Source organism: Furipterus horrens, unplaced genomic scaffold (genome assembly GCF_987537825.1).
Source record: "Furipterus horrens unplaced genomic scaffold, mFurHor1.1.pri manual_scaffold_9, whole genome shotgun sequence".
In the NCBI taxonomy this organism is placed as follows: Eukaryota; Metazoa; Chordata; class Mammalia; order Chiroptera; family Furipteridae; genus Furipterus; species Furipterus horrens.
Window position 1 is genome coordinate 14,546,111 of NW_028327179.1, and position 20,033 is coordinate 14,566,143.

A 20,033-nucleotide genomic window follows, 5' to 3' on the forward strand; every position below is an offset into this window, starting at 1 on the left:
CTGTTTAAAATTCTTCAATGACTCCACATATCCTATAAAATGATTAAGGTATTGCCAGAGCAGCCTTGCTCTGAGAAATCACCCAGAAACCACAGTGGGTGCAGGCAATGGGTTTATTGAGGGAAAAGGCATCAGGGGTGGGGGGGGCGGGGGGGGGGGAGGAAGGCAACTCCCACACCAACTCAAGGGCCTATAGGAGCAAGGGAACGGGGAGCAAGGGAATGGGGACTCCACGTGGGTCCGTGTAAGTCCCACCCGCACTTCTGCAGGTGCTTTTTAAGCTTGCCAACTGCACATTTCAGCGAGGGTGAGTTTGTCACATGGCATATTCAGTAGATCATTTGCATATTGTTGCTGTTGTTCTGACCAGATTAATTAACATATCCTGTTATCTGACTAGGTTTGCATCCTGGCTACCTTTATATTCTGACAGGTATAAACCTTTCATTACTTCGTACAAAGCCCTCATCTCTGTATATGACCGTTCCCTGCCACAGATTTTATACTATTAAACACACCAAACTTTCTCCCTTCTGGGCTTTCATCATGCTTTCTCTGCTCATTAAGATACTCTTACTTCTCCTTGACCTTTAGCACTCATCCTTTAAGATTTAACTAAGGTAGGATCACCGTTCAGAAAGCCCTCTTCCTTAATACAAGTACCCTTCCTCTTTAATCACCAAAAGCTCAGTCCAGAGCTATCACTGGATGTTCCATATTATATTATGAAGATCTGTTTGTACCTCTGACTTTCTCAATAGATTATGTGCTGTGTAAGTGTAAGGACTGTGTTTTGTTTATCTTTATACCCCTAGAACTGGGTACAAAGCAGAAGCAAACTGTCATTTATTGAATAAAAATGTCACCCTTCATCATCAGCTGGCCAACAAACTAAAATTCTATATAGGATCTGCCCAACAATCTAATCTAATACCCTTTTCTAGTACAAGTATCATAGTCTAATTATGCAATTTCAAAAAGCAATACAGACAGAAAATCCTTATCTCCAATTAAAGGAAATATCAAAGTATACAACTTTTTGCACAAACATATTTTATTTTTTATAACTGGAATACCAAAAACACAACCCAACTAGCTACAGAACACTTCCAGCTTTTTTTTCTATTCATTTAACTAAACTAAACAAAGTTTTAGAAAGGAACACCTGCTACAACAAAAGAATCCTAATCTAACCATCAAAGTTGACTTCACCACTTCTTATCTTTTCCTTATGTTTATCCTAGTTTTCCAACTTTAATTCTTCTTCCTCTTTATATTGGGCATATTCAGTATCTTTTTCTGGGTTGGGAGTCGATTTCCCGTTTGGTAGCAAGAAACACTCAGCATTCATAACTTGCTCAGCAGTCATTGAACTTCTACAATAGATCAGGCTATAAAGGAGTGATTTGACATTATCATCCTGCAAGGAAAGAAGAGATGTTACAAAACAAAAATAAAATAAAAAATAAAAAAAAACAAGCAAAAGGATAAACCTGCAATAAGGAGGATCCAATTCAAAAATACTTTTAACCAATGATACAGAGCTAAAATTAATTTTTCCTCTTTTGATATTTTTAATTTCTACAAAATTCAGCTAGTTTTTATTAGAAATGGATGACTCTGTAATAAAACAATGAAGTTGAACTGCAAAACAATCACAGCTGAAATATCTCAAAAACAAATGAAATTCCAGAAAAGGACATCTTATAACTTCCCCTTTTCCCTCTTTTTTTAGGGCACTGGTCAGAGTTTGACATGATAGAAATTTTACACTGAAGCCCCTTGTCTGGGAGGGTACCCTGCTTTACCTGGCCAACTGCTTCTGATTTCAGATTTGAAGTGATCTCTGGGAACTCTTCTTCCACCACTACCATTATCATCATTGCTATGCAAGTTAGAATTTATTATGTGCCACTATTTCAAAGAACTTTTTTAGTATTATCGCATGTAAACAACACTATAATGTTGTTCCTCTATTATATCTACCTCCCAAATCACCTAAATATGCCGTTTCTGTATTGCAATGGTGACTCCAATAAGACCATATTTCACACTGAATGAAAATCACCTGTATATTGCTACTGTTCTCATCAGATTCTAAGATCTCTAAGTTCAGACATGTAGCTTATGACTTCATCTCCAACAACCAGTACAGCGTCAGACATTCATTTGCTAAATGAATAAATGCCAAGTCCCGTAATGCACTCTACAGAATATCTTTTTAAACATATTTAAAGATAGGTATAAACTTTTTTAAAAATTGAAAGCTCTGATAAATACAGCACATGCTCTTGAAAATCACAAAAGTAAATTTAGAACAAGTAGAAAATCATGTTTTTAAACAAAAAGGCTTTCATCTCAAATGTGTCAATCTTCCCTAAGTATATTTATAAACTTACATATTGCCAATAAAATACAATCACTGCTCCCACCTTAGAACTAAATAACTGTAAAGATCTTTTAGAAGAATAATAAGAAGAAACATGAAAGTTCTAATAAAAATAGCGAAGTGGAAAAAACTAGCCCTCCCAAGTATTAAAAGACTATAAAGCCTGTTCATTGAAAGAATATGAATAAACAAAACAACAGAACAAAATAGAGAAACTCAAAATATACCCCATACATATAAAGTATCAATATATGAAATGATGGCATTTTCCAATGGAGTGAGGGGGTAACTTTTTAATAAAAGGTATTGGGACAAATTGATACCCAATGGAAAAAGATAAAATTAGATATATTCCTCCAACCAAACACCAGGATAATTTCAAATATATCAAAAATCTTTAAAAATTAAATAAATAAATAATATAAAATAACAATAAAAGTTAAAGATAAAAATGTATAAAATTACATACATATTGTTTAATTACTCAATTCCCCAAAATCATTCAAGACAAAAATTTCTTCCTTAAGCTTTTCACTCTCTTAAGACTATAAAATTTTACAAAACAAAAAAACACAATTGCAGAACAAACAGAAAAGCAATACCTAAAAGTCAAAACCAAAAGGAAACAGGTATACATAGCAGATGACATAATCACATAGAAATTAATTATTTCTAGTGACTTTAAAACAAGTATTCTGACTGCAAATGTTAGTGGGATAAAGATCTATTGAGATACATCCCAAGGTCAAAAAGAAAGACCTTCAAAGAAATGCTGAACTATTCAATAACCTTACTGTTTCTAATAATATTGTTATTTTCAAACTATTACACTTATTGTAGGGTACAGCAATTATGTAATTGTTAATATCATAAAAACTAAGATTATTAGTATAAAAAGAAGAGGAAATCTGAATTTAATATTAGAATTTATAACCCAGTATCTTGAATTTGATTTGGAAATATACCTTTTACTTCGAATGTAAATGGATTAAATACCTTCCCATAAAAAGAAATCGAGTGGATAACTGAATAAAACAAACAAAAACACCTAAACTGTATGCTCCCTATTAGAGGCTCACTTTACATTTAAGGACACATACAGGTTGAAAAGTAAAGGAATGGAAAAAAATATTCCATGCAAATAATAACCAAAAGAGAGCAGAAATCAGTGACCATACTTTATCAGATAAAATAAGACTTTAACTGAAAACACCACCAACAAAGTTATTACATAATGAAAAAAGTGTCAATTCAACAAAAAGATAAGAATAATAATAAATATATATACACACACCCAAAATCAGATCTCCTAAATATACAAAGCAAACATTGACAGACTTGAAGAGAAAAACAGCAATACAGTAATAGACGACTTCAATACCTCTGGACAGAAAATCAATAGGAAAGACCAGGCCTGGACAACACTAAACCAAAAGGATCTAACAGACTTAGAACATCCTCTAGAATAGAACACATGCTAGGTCAGAAAAAAATCTTAACAAAACCAAGAAGATTGATATCATCCAAGTATTTTTTCTGACTGGAACTATGTAAAACTAGAAATCAGTGACATAAGAAAATAGTAAAATTAACAAATATGTAGAAATTAAAATATGTTTCTGAACAACCATTTGTCAATGAAGACATTTAAAGGAAAATTAGAAAATACCAGGACAAACTCAGAAAAACCAAAACTGATGGGATGAAGCAAAAGTGGTACTAAAAGGGAAGCTCATTTGCAGTAAATGCTTACATATTTTTTTTAAAAAATAATTTAAAACTATCTTTAAATCTCAAGAACATAAAAAAAGACCAAACTAAGCCAAAAGGTACTAAAAGGAAGAAAATAAAAGTTAAAGCAGAAATAAATGAAACAGAAAATTTAAAAATTGATAAACCTAAGATTTTTTTTTTTTTTAAATATAAACAAAATCAACAAACCTTTAGCTAGGCTAACTTAGAAAAGAGAAAGAGGAGACCAAAATCAGAATCAAAAGAGAAGAAATTGCAACTAATTCCACAAAAATACAAAAAATGCTAAGGGATAATTATGAATGAGTACAGCCAAAAAGTGAACAACTCAGAAGAAATGCATAATTTCCTAGAAACATACAACCTACCAAGACTGAATCATGAAGAAGAAGAAAGCTTGGACATAGCCATAACAATTAAGGAAAACTAAATTAGTAACCAAAAACCTCCCAATAAAGAAAATCCCAGTACCAGACAGTTTCATTGATGAATTCTACCAAATATTGAAAGAAGAATTAATGCCAGTCCTTCCCAAACTCTTTCAAAAAATTAAGAAAGAGGGAACACTCCCAAACATTTTATAACGCCAACATTACCCTGGTATCAAAGTCAGATAAGGACACTACAGGAGAACTAAACTAGAGCCTAATAATCCTGATGAATACAGTCACAAAATTCTCAACCAAACCCTAGTAAACTGAACCTTAAAGCACATTAAAGTAATTGTACACTATGATAAAGTAGAATTCATTCCTGGAAAGCAATAACAGTTCAGCACATAACAATCAATAAACATGATATATCACATTAATAAAAAGAAAGAAAAATCACACACTCATCGCGACAGATGTGGAAAAATCATTTGACAAAATTTAGCATCTATACATAATAAACTCTCAACAAACTGGATATAGAAGGAACATAATAAAAGCCATATATGACAAACCCACAGCTATCATCATACTCAGTGGTGAAAGGTTGAAAGCTTTCACTGTAAGATCAAGAACAGGACAAGGAGGCCTACACCCCCCCCATTCCTATTCAACACAATACTAAAATTCCTAGCCAGATAAATCAGACAAGAAAAAGTAATGAAAGGCATCCCAATCAAAAGGAAGAAAATACCTCTGTTTGCAGAAGACATGACCTCACATATAGAAAATGCTAAAGGCTCCAAAAAAAAAAAAAAAAACTGTTAGAACTAATCAATGAAAATAGTAAAGTTGCAGGATACAAAGTTAACACACAAAAATAAGTTCTGTCTATATATTAACAACAAAACATCGAAAAAGAAATTTTTAAAAATGCAATTTACAGTAGCATCAAAAATAAGATACTTAGTAATAAATTTAGCCATGGCAGTGAAAGATCTGTACACTGAACACTATAAATCATTGATGAAAAAAACTGAAAAAGCACTGACTAGGGTGGCTCAGTGGGTTGGGCGTCATCTCGCAAACTAGAAGGTCACCGGTTTGATTATCCTGGTCAGGGCACATGCCTGGGTTGGGGGTTAGGGCCCCAGTCGGGGGCATGCGAGACGTAACCAATTGTCGTTTCTCTCACACATTGATGTTTTTCTTCCTCTCTTTCTCCTTCCCCTCTCTCTAAATTAAACAAGTAAATAAAATCTTTTTTTTTTAATTGAAAAACTGAAGACATAAATAAATGGAAAGACAGTCCATGTTCATGGATTGAAAGAATATTATTAAAATTTCTATATTACCCAAAGTGACCAAAATATTCAGTGCAATCATTTTCAAAATTCCAGTGGCATTTTCCACAGAAACAGAAAACAATCCTAAAATTAATATGGAACCATGAAAGACTTCTAATAGCCACATTAAAATTACAGCTAAAACACAGAACTATCATTCAGAACTGCCTGAAATCTGGCTGAATGAAAGTCCTACGACTAAGGAATTAAAGAAGCCATATCAAGACTGGTAAGAGGGGCAGAGCCACAGAACAAGTTGGTCTCACATGCACGTGTGGCTGATATAAATCAGGAGGGCTACTTCAGCAGCCTCGGTTTGTAGCTTGGAATCACCTGGGCACCTCCAAGCGCAGCACAAGCAGCAGCCACCACCTGCAGATGGCTTTGTAACTCACGCTGGGCAGCACCAGGCAGACACAGCCAGCAGCTGACCTAGCCCGCTCCTCCCAAGAGGCCCCAGAGCCAGTGCACCCAGTGAACAGCTTCAGACCACATCAAAGCACCACCACCCAACCACCTCCATAAGCGACACACTTAAGAAGTGGACTCAGCAGACACCAGAGCCCCACTGAAATAAGTCCTGCGATGTGGGATGGGCCCCTGAACAGCTGATCCTCCACAGTGGTCAGAAGTCAGTGAACGGTGGTCATAGTAAGTCCTTGCAGGTGATTGGCTTGGGGGCAAATTCCTCCCACTGATGTGCTAACAGCAATCAACGCTAAACTATAGCAGAAGGGTGTACAGAGCCCACACAGGTAGGTACACCTCTAGTGCACAGCCTGGGTGAGCGGGGAGGCTGTGTCACTGGACCCTAAAGAACACCATTAGGCCACTCTACCAAGCCTGGGAGACATAGCAGCTCTACCTAACACATAGAAACAAACACAAAAAGGCCGCCAAGATAAGGAGACACAGAAACATGGCCTAAATGAAAAAACACATAACAAAACTCCAGGAAGAAAACGAAATAAAATGGAGACAAGCCATCTACTAGATGCAAAGTTGAAAGCATGGCTTATAAGGATGCTCAATGAACCTAGTGCGAACCTCAACAGCATGAAGAAGGACCAGTCTGAAATAAAGAATACACTAACTTAAGTGAAGAATAATTTACAGGGAATCAACAGTCGAGTAGGTGAAGCCAAGAATCAAAACAGTGATTTGGAATATAAGAAAGCATAAAATACCCCATCAGAATAGCAAAACAAAAAGCAAAAAATGAGGATAGTTTACAAGAGCTTCTGGGACAACTTCAAGTATACCAACATTCACATTATGGGGGTGCCAGAAGGAGGAGAGTAAGAAATTGAAAACCTCTTTGAAAAAATAATGACAGAAAACTTCCCTAACTTGGTTAAGGAAATAAGACTTTGTCCAGGAAGCACAGAGTGCCAAACAAGATAAACCCAAGGAGGCCCACACCAAGACACATCATAATTAAAATGAAAAAATATTAAAGACAAAGAGAGAATCTGAAAAGCAACAGGAGAAAAGCAGTTAGTTACCTACAAGGGAGCTTATTTCTCAACAGAAACTTTGCAGGCCAGAAGGGATTGCAAGAAATATTCAATATGATGTAAAGCAGGACGTATACCCAAGATTACCTAGCAAATCTATCATTTAGAATCAAAGTACAGATAAAGAGCTTCCCAAACAAGAAGAAGCTAAAGGAGTTTATCGCCACCAAACCAGTATCATATGAAATGTTAAAGGATCTTCTTTAAGAAGAAGAAAAAAGATTTAAAAATAAGAACAATGAAATGGCAATAAATACATATTATCAACCATTAAATCTAAAAAACAAACAAACAAGCAAAACAGAAACAGACTCATAGATACAGAGGACATTCTGATGGTTCCCAGATGGGAGAGGGGACTAGAAGGATGGGTGAAAAAGGTTGAAAGGATTAAGAAGTACAAATTGGCAGTTACAGAATAGTCACGGGGGTGTAAAGTACAGCACAAGGAATACAGTCCATAAGATTCTAATAACTATGTATAGTGTCAGGTGGGTGTGAGATTTTACCGGGATGTTCACTTAGTTCTGTTATGTCTAATCACTGGGGTATACACCTGAAACTAATATAATAAAGTATGTTGGGGCACGTACAAGAAGGCAACCAATTGATGTTTTTCTCTCATCGATGTCTGTCTGTCTCTCTGCCTCTGTCTCCCTTCCTTTCTCTCTAAAAGGAATGAGAAAATGTCCTTGGGTGAGGATAAAAATAAATTTTTTAACTGGGCCAAAGTTCTTGTCAGATGGCGCATCAAAGAAGATACACAGATGGTAAATAAGCATATGAAAAGACACTTCACATCATTTCATCAGGGAAATGTAAATCACAGCAACAAAAGATACCACTACACATCTTTGAGAATGCCCAAAATCCAGAACACTGACAGTACCAAATTCTGACAAGGAGGTGGAGCAAAAGGAGCTCGCACTTACCACTGGTGGGAATGCAGAACAGTGCAGCAACTCTGGGAGACACTCTGGCAGTTCCTTACAAAACTAAACGTCCCCTTACCATACAGTACAGCAACTGCACTCCTGGGTACTGACCCAAGGAAATGAACTAAGTCCTCACAAAAAACTGCACGTGCATGTTTATTGCAGTTTATTAATAATTGCAGAAACCTGGAAGTAACCAAGACATCTTCTTGTAGGTGAGTGGATAAACTGTGATACATCCAGACGATGGAATTATTATTCAGCAACAAAAGGAAATGAGCTAGCAAGCCATAAGAAGACCTGCAGGAACCGTGGATGCATACTACTAAATGCAGAAAAGCCAATCCAAAATGCCACATACTGTATGATTTCAACTATAGGACATTCTGGAAAAAGCAAAACTATGGAGAGTGTAAAAAATATCAATGGCTCCCAAGACCTGGGGGAGGCAGAGATAAACAGGCAGAGCACAGAGGATTTTGGGGGCAGTGAAAGTATTCTGTGTAATACAAGATGGTGGCTACATGTCCTCATTATTTCTCTGAGCCCCTAAGAATGTACACGAAGAGTGAACCCTAATGTAAACTAAAGACTTTAGGTGATAATGATGTGTCAGTGTAGGTCCATCAGTTACAACAAAGGTACCACGCTTGTGGGGGATGCTGATAATGGGTGCACTGTGCAGATGCGGGGGAAGGAAGTATGTGAGAAATATCTGTACCTTCCTCTCGATTTTTCTGTGAACTTAAAAACTGCTCTTAAAAAAATAAAGTCATATAAAACATGGCAAAATATTTTAAAATAACTATTTTCTCTTTAAAAAATGACATGAGAACTTTTAAAACCTGATCATTTTACTTTTACAGACACATTTACTGCAGTATTTCACCTCAATGTCTAGTCATACTGGACTACTCCATTTCAAAAAAATTTAATATTTTCATGTCTTAGGGCAGGCTATTATCTTTATCAGAAATGGCTATCACCTCACTCTACCTCATGTAAATTCCTAACTCAATCTTGGAGACTCACCTCAAATTAAATATTCAGTGATCTTTGTGATCTACCTCTTCCCTCCCACTTTCTCTGCAAAATTAAAAACTGGCTTCCTCTAAAGTACTTTCTTATTACTCTATTTACAGATCTTGGTTGTTTACTTGTTCACATTTCTGAATTATTAATTTCTTCAATGCTGCAATCCTAGTTACCCAGCTCCTAGTTCAATTCTTGGTATATGTCAGGTACTCAAAATGTTGGCTGAATACATATATGAATGGCAAAGCAATATGAATGACACAGATGTGTGACAAAATACAGTCAGGTATTTATAAAAAGAGTAGAAGATTAATTTTAATACAATCTTGGAAGATACAGTAAAGACTATTTTTCCTTGTTACTTATTTATATAGTTTGTGTGACAAGCATACATTCCAGCAGCCTTCTCCAGCAGTAGTTTAACTAAGACACTTAAATTTTTTTCAGACTTCAGGCCAAGATGGAGGCGTAGACAGACACGGTGCATCTCCCTCCACAACTAAGAAGGAATACAACTAGCTCAAAACTAGAAACAACCAGAAGTTCCAGAAAATCAAACTGCATGGAAGTCGAGCAAACAAAGATACAAAAAAGAAATACTCATCCAGACAGGTAGCCGCAGAGCCGGGGCAGAGAGGACGCAGTGTGGTGGCGGCAGGCTGGTGGAAAGCGCACACATTTTAAAAAGTCAGGAGGAACACCTGGGGAGCATTCCCAGCTCCTCACCAGACCTCGCAGCTTACAGTCCCAGCACCAGGGAAAATCAAGCCTCATTGCTTCTGACTGTGCCGACCAGTGGGGGTTGAGACGGAGGAAGAAACTGCCGGTCTCTCAGCAGAGTCCACTTGTTCAAAGGGCCCCCACTGTCCTAGAACGTCCGCAGACCCACCCACTTTGGGAACGACGACCAGGGCAGCAACTAGAGGGGCACCAGTCTGGTGTGGAAGTGGGAGAGGTGCCTGGAAAAGGGCCAAGTGCTAGGCAGGCGGCATTGTTCCCTCTCGGACCCCTCCCCCACATATAGCACCACAACGTGGTGAAACAGGTGGCCTGTACTGACGAATACCTAAGGCTCCGCCCCTTTCAACATAGTAGGAGCAACAGCTCTACCTGGGATACGGAGGCAAACAAACACAGGTGCCTGTCAGAATGAGGAGACAGGGAAGTATGGCCCAAAGGGGGGAACGGATCCAGGTTCCAGTGGGAGAACTAAGTGACAAGGAAATAGCCAACCTAACAGATGAGGAGGTAGACAACCTAACAGACGCAGAATTCAAAACACTGGTGATAAAGATGCTCACAGGCTTGACAGATACGCTTGAGTATGGCAAACGCATAAGTGAAGAGGTGAAGGCTATGCTAAGTGAAACGAAGGAAAATCCACACAAAACCAGTGGTGAAGGGAAGGAAATCAGGGTTCCAATCAATGATTTTGAACATAAGAAAAAAAAGTCAACCAGTGCAGAATGAGAAAGCAAGAATTGAAAACAATGAGGAAAACTTCCCAAATTTTGTGAAGGAAATGGGCATACAGGTCTGGGAACACAGAGGGTCCCAGGCGAACTGGACCCAGAGGGGACCACACCAGGACGCATCATAACTGAGATGCCAAAAGTGAAAGATAAAGGGAGAGTCCTGGGGGCAGCAAGAGACAGGCATAGAGTTGCCTACAGGTGCGTGCCTATAGGACTATCTGCTGATTTCTCAGAGGACACTTTGCAGGCAAGAAGGGACTGGCAAGCAGTATTCAATGTGATGAAAAGCAACCTACAACCAAGATTACTCTATCCAGCAAAGCTATCATTTGGAATGGAAGGGCAGATGAAGTGCTTCCCAGACAAGAAGAAACTAAAGGAATTCATCATCACCAAGCCATTATTATATGAAATGTCAAAGGGACTTACTTAAGAAAAAGAAGGTCAAAACTATGAACACTAAAATGACAACAAACTCAGAAGTATCAGCAACTGAATCTAAAAAATAAAAACAAATCCAATTAAGCAAACCAGAATAGGAACAGAATCATAGGTATGGGGATCATTTGGAGGGTTATCAGCTGGGAGGGGGTAGAGGGAGAAATGGGGAAATGGTGCAGGGACTAAGAAGCATAATTGGTTGGTACAAAATAGACAGGAGGAAGTTAAGAATAATATAGGGAAGGGTGAAGCCAAAGTACTTAGATGCATGATCCATAGACATGAACTAAGGGGGGTGGAATTGCTGGAGGGAAGGAGGGTACTGGGTGGAGGGAAGCAAAGGGGAAAAAAAAATTGGAACTACTGTAACAACATAATAAAACATACTTAAAAAAATTTTTTTTCACTATTTTTTGTGAATACTATTTGGCACTCACACAAAAATCGGAGGACATTTTTCAGTCAAGTATTTAAATTTACATAAAGACTACACATCTACTGTATACTACATTTCCAACAAGTAAATGACAAAAAAAGTCACATACCAAACGAAACTGATCCACTTTCGGGATTCCATCTTCATTGGTCTCAAATTGCTGGTTTTGAACAGAAAGCTGTTAAAGAAAATGAGAAAGAATAAATTCCTAATGTACCAATATTGACCTTGTAACAGAGCCAAATCTGGAACTCTTCAGATTCTGGTGAAAAGAGAAGAGCTAACTCAAAGGAAGCACATTAATCCTTGCACGATAGAAACACTTTCATTATAATAAGAACTTGTGCACAAGCGACCAAACAGTTCCTGGGACCCCTAAAGTATCAATCAGAATGATCACACACGGTATAAGCAGTTTTAATACCTTCCAAGCAAATATATTAAAATTTAGAAGTTTATTTCAAGTTGGTTTCACCAATACTCGTATATTAGGTACAAAGAAAATAAATCAGGGTTTTATTCCTCCCTAATACCTAACCTTTGTTCAAGAAATACACATTAAATTTTTTTAAAACCTATTATAATTTCTTACATACTCAAAGATAATCTGAATTTTATGTATTCATCACTCAGTCCCAACAACAATCAACCAATAATCACTCCTGCCCTATGCACAAACCTATATATATTATTTTTCAGGCAAATCCTATACATGTCTTTTAATCCATAAATATTTTAGTATGTATTTCTAAAAGATAAAGTCTACTTTGATATAAGCACAATATCACACTAATTATTATTAATTCTTTAATGTTAACTACCTAGTTTTTAAATTTTTAATCATTTCATTAACACATAAATTATTTCACTTTTAAACGGTTTATTTAAATCCAGATCCAAGTAAGTTCCACACAATGAAATTCAATAAAGAAGAAGAAGGATTTCTGGATTCTTCACCGCTGAGTACAACTGTAACGTTTGGAAGCATTTTTGTTGAAACTGTATTGAACCTATAGACCAATCTGAGAAGAACTCACATTCATATAACATTGAGTCTTCCAGTCCATAAGCATGGTACATCTCTCCATTTATTTCTTCTTTAATTTCTCTAAAAAATACTTGGTAATTTTCAGCATATAGATGTCATACATCTTTTGTCAAATTTATCCCTAAAAATTCCATATTTTTGATACTTCTGTAAGTGATCTTTTATTTCAATTTCCTATTGTTATTTGCTACAATTCAGAAACACAATTATTACGCCAACTTTTTTCTGTAATCTCTATGAATTTACTTATTCGTTCTAGTAACTCTATGTGTACTACTAAAGGTTTTCTGCATAATAAAGACTGCTTTAATTCTTCCTTTTCAAACTGTACGTTCTTTGCTTCTGTTGTCTTATTAAACTGGCTAGACTGGGATCAGCAAATGACAGCTTGCATGCCAAATCTATTCCAATGCTTGTTTTTGTACAGCCTCAAAGCCAAGAATGATTTTTACATTTTTAAATGTTTAAAAGAAAAATCAAAGAATACTATTTCTTCAAAATGAAAATTGTATGAAGTTCAAATTTCAATGTTCCACAACTAAAGTTTTATTGGAACAGAGCTACACATTCATTTACATACTGTTTGTGGCTGCTTTCATGCTACAGAGACCATATGGACCACAAAACCTTAAAATATTTACCATCGAGCCCTTAATTTCCTGACCTTCAGATTAGAACCTCTAGAACAGCGGTTCTCAACCTTCCTAATGCCACAACCCTTTAATACAGTTCCTCATGTTGTGGTGACCCCCAACCATAAAATTATTTTCGTTGCTACTTCATAACTGTAATTTTGCTACTGTTATGGATCGTAATGTAAATATCTGATATGCAGGATGTATTTTCATTGTTACAGATTGAACATAATTAAAGCATAGTGATTAATCACAAAAACAATATGAAATTATATATATATGTTTTCCGATGGTCTTAGGCGACCCTGTGAAAGGGCTGTTCGACCCCAAAAGGGGTCACGACCCACATGTTGAGAACCGCTGCTCTAGTACAATGGTAACCAGAAGAAGTCAGAACAGATATTCTTCCCTGATTAATACTTCATTCCTCATAATTCACAGAAGAATGGGTTTAAACCATGAATAAGAAATACGAAGGGGGACCCAAAAAAAACAATTATCTTCTGGAGAGTTGCCCCTTATAGTGCAGGCGTCCCCCACGAGGTGAGTTTTCTAGGAACCCATAAGTATCAGTGTACCAGCTGGCGTTATTGTGAGAGGCTGCATTCAGTTTCGGTGAATTATTTTGAAGGCTCTTTCACATATTTGCCCATTTCATGATGGGTGACTTGCAAGCACACCTGTCCACACTGTGCTGAGTGTTCAGCAGTTTTTGACCAAAAATGGCATGACCCCCATGACCCACCCTCCCTATTCACCCAATCTAGCCCAAGTGACTTTTTTTGCCAATGTGGCAGTAGTGAAGCAAAAAACAGCAGGAGCACTAAAAGGCACCAAAATCAGCGAGTTCAAAAACAGTTTTGAGCAATGGAAAAATGTTTCAATAAGTATATTGCATCAAATGGAGAGTACTTTTGGAAGGTTACTGAAGTTTAAACATGTATGAATAAACAATTTTTATAAATAAATTCCAGGGGTATTTTTGGCTGCCCCCGCCCCCTCCTTGTAGCTATCTGGTTTAAACTGAAATCAAGAACATTAATTCAAGGCTCACTTAACATTTATTTTCCAAATATGAATAAAATGCTTCCAGATAACATAAGACAAAATCATCTTCACTGTTAATCTTGACTCTAATAAAACTAAGGCAATAGCATAGTATGTAAATATATAACAAGCCAATTTGTAGAGTGTACATAATACGTGATAAAAAGTACATCAACAGTTTATCATAAAACTTTTTAAAAGGAAAAAAACAACTTTTTACTAAAAATCTATTACAGCTTTTCATGTTGAGGAAAATCCCTACAGAACCATCACTTCATATATTGAAATATACACACACACATATATAGATATTTAAATGACAGCCCTATTTCAATAAAAAAATAACATACCCACAATAAAAGGCAGCCATAAGCATATAAGTCAGAACTTGGAGAAGCAGGTTTTCCCATTTTCACTTCAGGTGATATCAAACTCAAGTCACCAACCATCATGTTCACCGAGGCTCGCTGACTCTACAAAAACAACAGGTTAACTATCTTAGAGGCCACCCCAGAAATGCTGAATAAAAACTTGCATTTTAACAAGATCCCCAGGAGATTTATATGCACTTTAAAGTCCAAAAAACAATGATCTCAACCACAGGCTACTTTTCAAATTTCTCTTCCTGTTTAAATACTTCAATCTGAGACTGGTGTGAAAAATGAAGCAAAGGGTGAATGTAATCAATATTTCAGAGCAAATCATTTTGAATAAGGATTAAAACAATGTTCTGAGAGCTAGGACAGCTGACAAACCAATATGAGAGGGAAGAGTAGGTTTTGGAGTGGCCAGGATGTCCATAGCTGTGTAAATGGCTACCCAAAAGGTTAACTAGGATCCCTAAGAGTTGAGAACTTTTTAAAACTCATAATTTAGTTACTTTTCTTAGGGTGCTATCTTAATTTTCAGATAAATTAATATGATAAAATAAATATTTCAGCAAACCTGCTTTGTCTAAATCAGCGCTTCTCAACATGTGGGTCGTGACCCCTTTGGGGGTTGAACAACCCTTTCACAGGGGTCGCCTAAGACCATTGGAAAACACATATATAATTTCATACTGTTTTTGTGATTAATCACTATGCTTTAATTATGTTCAATTTGTAACAATGAAAATACATCCTGCATATCAGATATTTACATTACGATTCATAACAGTAGCAAAATTACAGTGATGAAGTAGCAACGAAAATAATTTTATGGTTGGGGGTCACCACAACATGAGGAACTGCGTTAAAGGGTCACGGCATTAGGAAGGTTGAGAACTACTGGTCTAAATCCTTCACAATCCAGCATTTCATTATAGTTTTACATATGCATTTTAAAAATATTTCTAGGCTACCATATGAAAACCACTGAGACAACATATATATACAGGTGGCAGGCATTACCCTGTCACTTGCAGATACCCAAAGGACAAAGCATTATGACTTATACTATCAAAAGGGAACTTCTGCCCAGCCGGGTGGCTCAGTTCGTTGGAGTGTTGTCCCGTGCACCAAAAGGCTACAGGTTCAATTCCCAATCAGGGCACATACGTAGGATGTTTCTCTCTCACATCGAAGTGTTTTGTTCTCTCTCTCCCCCGACCCTTCCTCTCTCTCTAATAAACATTTCCTTGGGTGAGAATTAAAAAAAAAGGAACTTGCTCAGACAATAAAATGTTTGCAAAGATGTAGAGAAAGTGGAATGCTCATATGAGAATGTAAAAGGTGCAGCCACTTTGAAAAATAGTTTGGTTCCTCAAATAAGTAAAACAAGAGTTACTTTATTACCCAACAATTCTACTCCTGAGAGAAAGGAAAACATATGTCCACACAAAAAGTTGTACACTAATGTTCACAACAGCATTATTCATAATAATCAAAAAGTGGAAACTACATAAATATCCATCAACTGATGATAAAATTTGGTATATACATACAATGAAATATTTGGGCATTTTTTAAAAATGATGTTCAGCCCTGGCTGGTGTGGCTCAGTTGGTTGGAGCATCATCCCATGCACCAAAAGGGCATGAGTTCAATTCCCAGTCAGGACACATACCTAGGTTGCAAGTTTGGTCCTCAGTCGGGGCACATACCAGAGGCAATTAATCAATGTTTCTCTTTCTCTTTCTCTCTCTCTCCCCAACCCCCTACCCCCCCCCCTTCTCTCTCTTTAAAGTCAATAAATGTATCTTCAGGCAAGGATTAAAACAAAAATAAACCAAGGTTCACATGCACACTACAACATGGATGAACCTTGAAAACATCATGCTAAGTGACATAACCTGATCACAAAAGGCCACACATTGTGTGATTCCATTCACAGGAAATGTCTAGAACAGGCAAATCCATAGAGAAAAAAAGTGGATTAGTGGTTTCCAAAGGACTTGAGTAGAGAAGGAAATGGGGGTAACTGCCAACTGGTATGGGGTTTCTTTAAATAGTGATGATAAAGCACAACTTTGCAAAATATTAAAACTACTGAATTACAGAATTATGATATGTGAATTGTATCTCAGTAAAGCTGTTATCTTTAAAAAGAAAATTGCTACTGCACGACCACATATACTTGAGACTGCCCATTCAAACAAAAGAAATAAAAAGATCACAATATTCCCTTTAATTGTCTGTTTGCTATTTCTGAGGTAAAACGGCACCAAATTAACAGCCAATGTAGTTTAGCCAGCACTTAAACTAAATGAAAAAGTCCAAGGTTCCCAAGTTTCTAAAAATGCCCATTAATCAAAAAATCGTGAAGTATATGTATCTAATTTAATCTATTAGGAGGCAGGGCACTAACAGAAGGAGAAGCAGAAAATAGCCACCTAGTTTTCCCTGTGTATTGCCCAGCAAATATATGTATCCTGATGATGATAAAAAAATTACTGATGTTGTCAATGCTATTGACTACAATGTCAGCTTACTCCTAAGACTAATCGTTTAAAAATATAATGCAAAAATTCAGAAAGTCCTATTCCAGAACCCAGCTTGATAACGACAAATTGCTTATACTACCTGAAACACCTTAAAATCTTAAAAGAAAAGATTATTAATTCATAAAAAATTATCATATCATGTAAAAGTGCTGAAATACTGCCTAATAATATTAAATGAGGTCTAGAACTTATTTGTAAAATCATGATGTTTTACCACAGATTTGGTGAAGTCAAAATCTCCAACAATTCCTTGTTCACGGTTTAAAGCAAATACATTGTACTGATGAAGCGATCCATGAATTATGCCAGCCTTGTGCAATGTATGCAAGCCCTGGGCAACACCTTTCATGACCTTTAAAGCTTCCTAAAGGTAAGTACACACAAAAGAAATCAGGAAGTAGGCAAATCATTTTAATACTGAACCTCTTCTAATTAAAAGACTTTTCCAGAAGTGAGTAAAGCTTCCTCCAAATGAACCTTTAATAAGAATAAGAATACAGCATGGAGAAAGAATTAAAGGCCAGAAGCCCTGATTATGTAACTGGTGACATCATATATATAAGACTTCAATCTCTAGGAAGACTTAATTACAAATAATGACCATAGGAAAAAAAGAGACTGAAATAGTATTTCTGGGTAGGAAAACTCACGGTGTCCCTTATTGGCATTAACTCAAATCTATGATGAAATTAGGTCTTTTTGGTATCAAGTCCCAACACTGTCACTGGCTAGAACGTTGTACAAGTCATTTAATCTCTGTGAGCCTCATTTTTCTCATCTCTATTTAATGGGATAACATATCACAGGGGTGATGTAACAAACAGAGTAATGAGTCAAAATTTTACATATCATAAAGCATGCAGTATGCCCTCAATATATATTAGATGTTGTTTTCTCATTCAATATATCCATAGAAATAGTTGTTTTGTTTTTGTTCTTTGTACTTACCTCTGCAGTTAGAGGCACACTGGCTTGAATAGCACCCAGGCTTGCTCTAGGGTAGTACGGGACCATCAAATAAGCCATAGGGTCATTCTAAGAAGCGAAACAGAGACTGAGACGCAAAGTAAACAATTCTTCAATATACTGTAAGTATACACCGACTGTACAAGATAACTATTTTAAAATAAATTGCCTCTAAAAAAACTTAAAGTTAAAATGTTTTAAATGAAATGTTTTCTGCAGAAGATTAACATAAGAACTTTACCTTACACAAAAATAGGAATATCAATGGTAGTAACCCAGACTCTTCTTTAGCTTCTCTGCAAGCTCTGTGATAGGCAGCTGCTCTCTGAATCACGCTGGCTTCTGTATCAACGTCCACAGAATAGCCCTTGTACCGTAAAAAGAGCACTGGTAATTCCAAGATTACAAATCCCACTCTAATAATACATCATTCCAACTTAAACATAATTTAGAAAGGAAAGAACAATTCTACCTGTGGCTTAATATACATTCCACAATGCATAGCCACTAAGGCCAAATTAATTATCCTGTTATTATGGTAACAGTTTCCCAGATCAATGAAAAGAAGAAATCAAAGACTGGAAAACTGAGTTGGCAAAAAAGGTAAAATTTCAAAGAGAAGTGTAAGAAAAACAAGAATTATAAAAGGCTACTAGATAAAATGTAGTAAGATAAGTTCACCTGAAAAAAAAAGCAAGTATATCCTATTAAAGAACATATATTACTTAGGGAAGCTTTAAATTTAAAATTAGTTCTGTCAATGAAAGCATAATCATCAAGCTAGTCAACTAATATAATTTAGAAAACAGTGGGTTTTTACTCGCCTAAAAGGTAATACCACCACTCCCCTTTGTATTTATGAGTCTTCCCTAGTCAGAAGAACTTAAATTTACCTTTAAAAGAATCATCTGCCCATTAATCTCAGAGCATACCAAAGGACGCTTGCTGCTAAGTTCTTTCATGGGCTCAGCATCAAGAAGATCCCGTTCCAAGCTCATGGTAAAAAGACCACCAGAGTTCTAGGCACATGTTTTTGTTACAGTAAGAATCCAAACAATCCCAGCACTTCAAAATCATCAACATAACTAGTTACATGCTATTAGCTGAACTGGACATGATCAACCCTACTACAAAAACCAATAAAATAAAAATATTTAAAGTTTCTTATTTTTTCTAGTTCCTGGCTCTTGAACTACAACCCAAAGTGTTATCATGATACATTTAATTGCTGCTACAGTTCTAGAACAGACTCCAGAGAAGACTGGGATTAACCAGACATACTTCCAAGGAACCCTGATGTTTACTTGCAAAACTTGTTTCCTAATAAAAATATTAAAACGATAACAAAAAGGAGGTTGTAGAATGGGAATGAGAAGTCTAAAAATTATGACTACTATGAAGTAATTCTAATACCTCTGCATCTATTGGAATCCTCAAGAGTGAAAATGGCTTCCAAATATTCTAATTCTACTAGATATTTCTGCTACTTTTTAAGAGAAGTAATTTTTTGCACCAAAACCTGCATATCAACTATTTAGATCAAACTAAGTTTCACTGTGGTGTAGTTTTAGTTAACAGGGGTTTTAAACTTGTTTTGGGTTTGCTTTGTTTTTTTAATATTTTTTATATATTTTATTTTTAGAGCAAGGAGAAGGGAGAAAGAGAGGGAGAGAAACATCAATGTGTGGCTGCCTCTGACAAGCCCACAACTGGGGAC

The 20,033-nt window shown here is 36.3% G+C and overlaps 1 protein-coding gene across 1 annotated transcript in view; it reads right to left on the reverse strand.

Moving 5' to 3' along the window:
- Positions 1 to 1,047: 1,047 nt before the first annotated feature.
- STK31 (serine/threonine kinase 31) overlaps positions 1,048 to 20,033 on the reverse strand; it is a 72,093-nt gene continuing 53,107 nt past the window's right edge. Inside the window, 7 exon segments of the mRNA XM_090287801.1 lie at positions 1,048 to 1,420; positions 11,807 to 11,875; positions 14,778 to 14,900; positions 17,565 to 17,714; positions 18,299 to 18,385; positions 18,558 to 18,683; positions 19,210 to 19,335. Of these exon segments, the coding sequence (XP_090143927.1) occupies positions 1,190 to 1,420; positions 11,807 to 11,875; positions 14,778 to 14,900; positions 17,565 to 17,714; positions 18,299 to 18,385; positions 18,558 to 18,683; positions 19,210 to 19,335 (912 nt within the window). The 3' untranslated portion in view covers positions 1,048 to 1,189.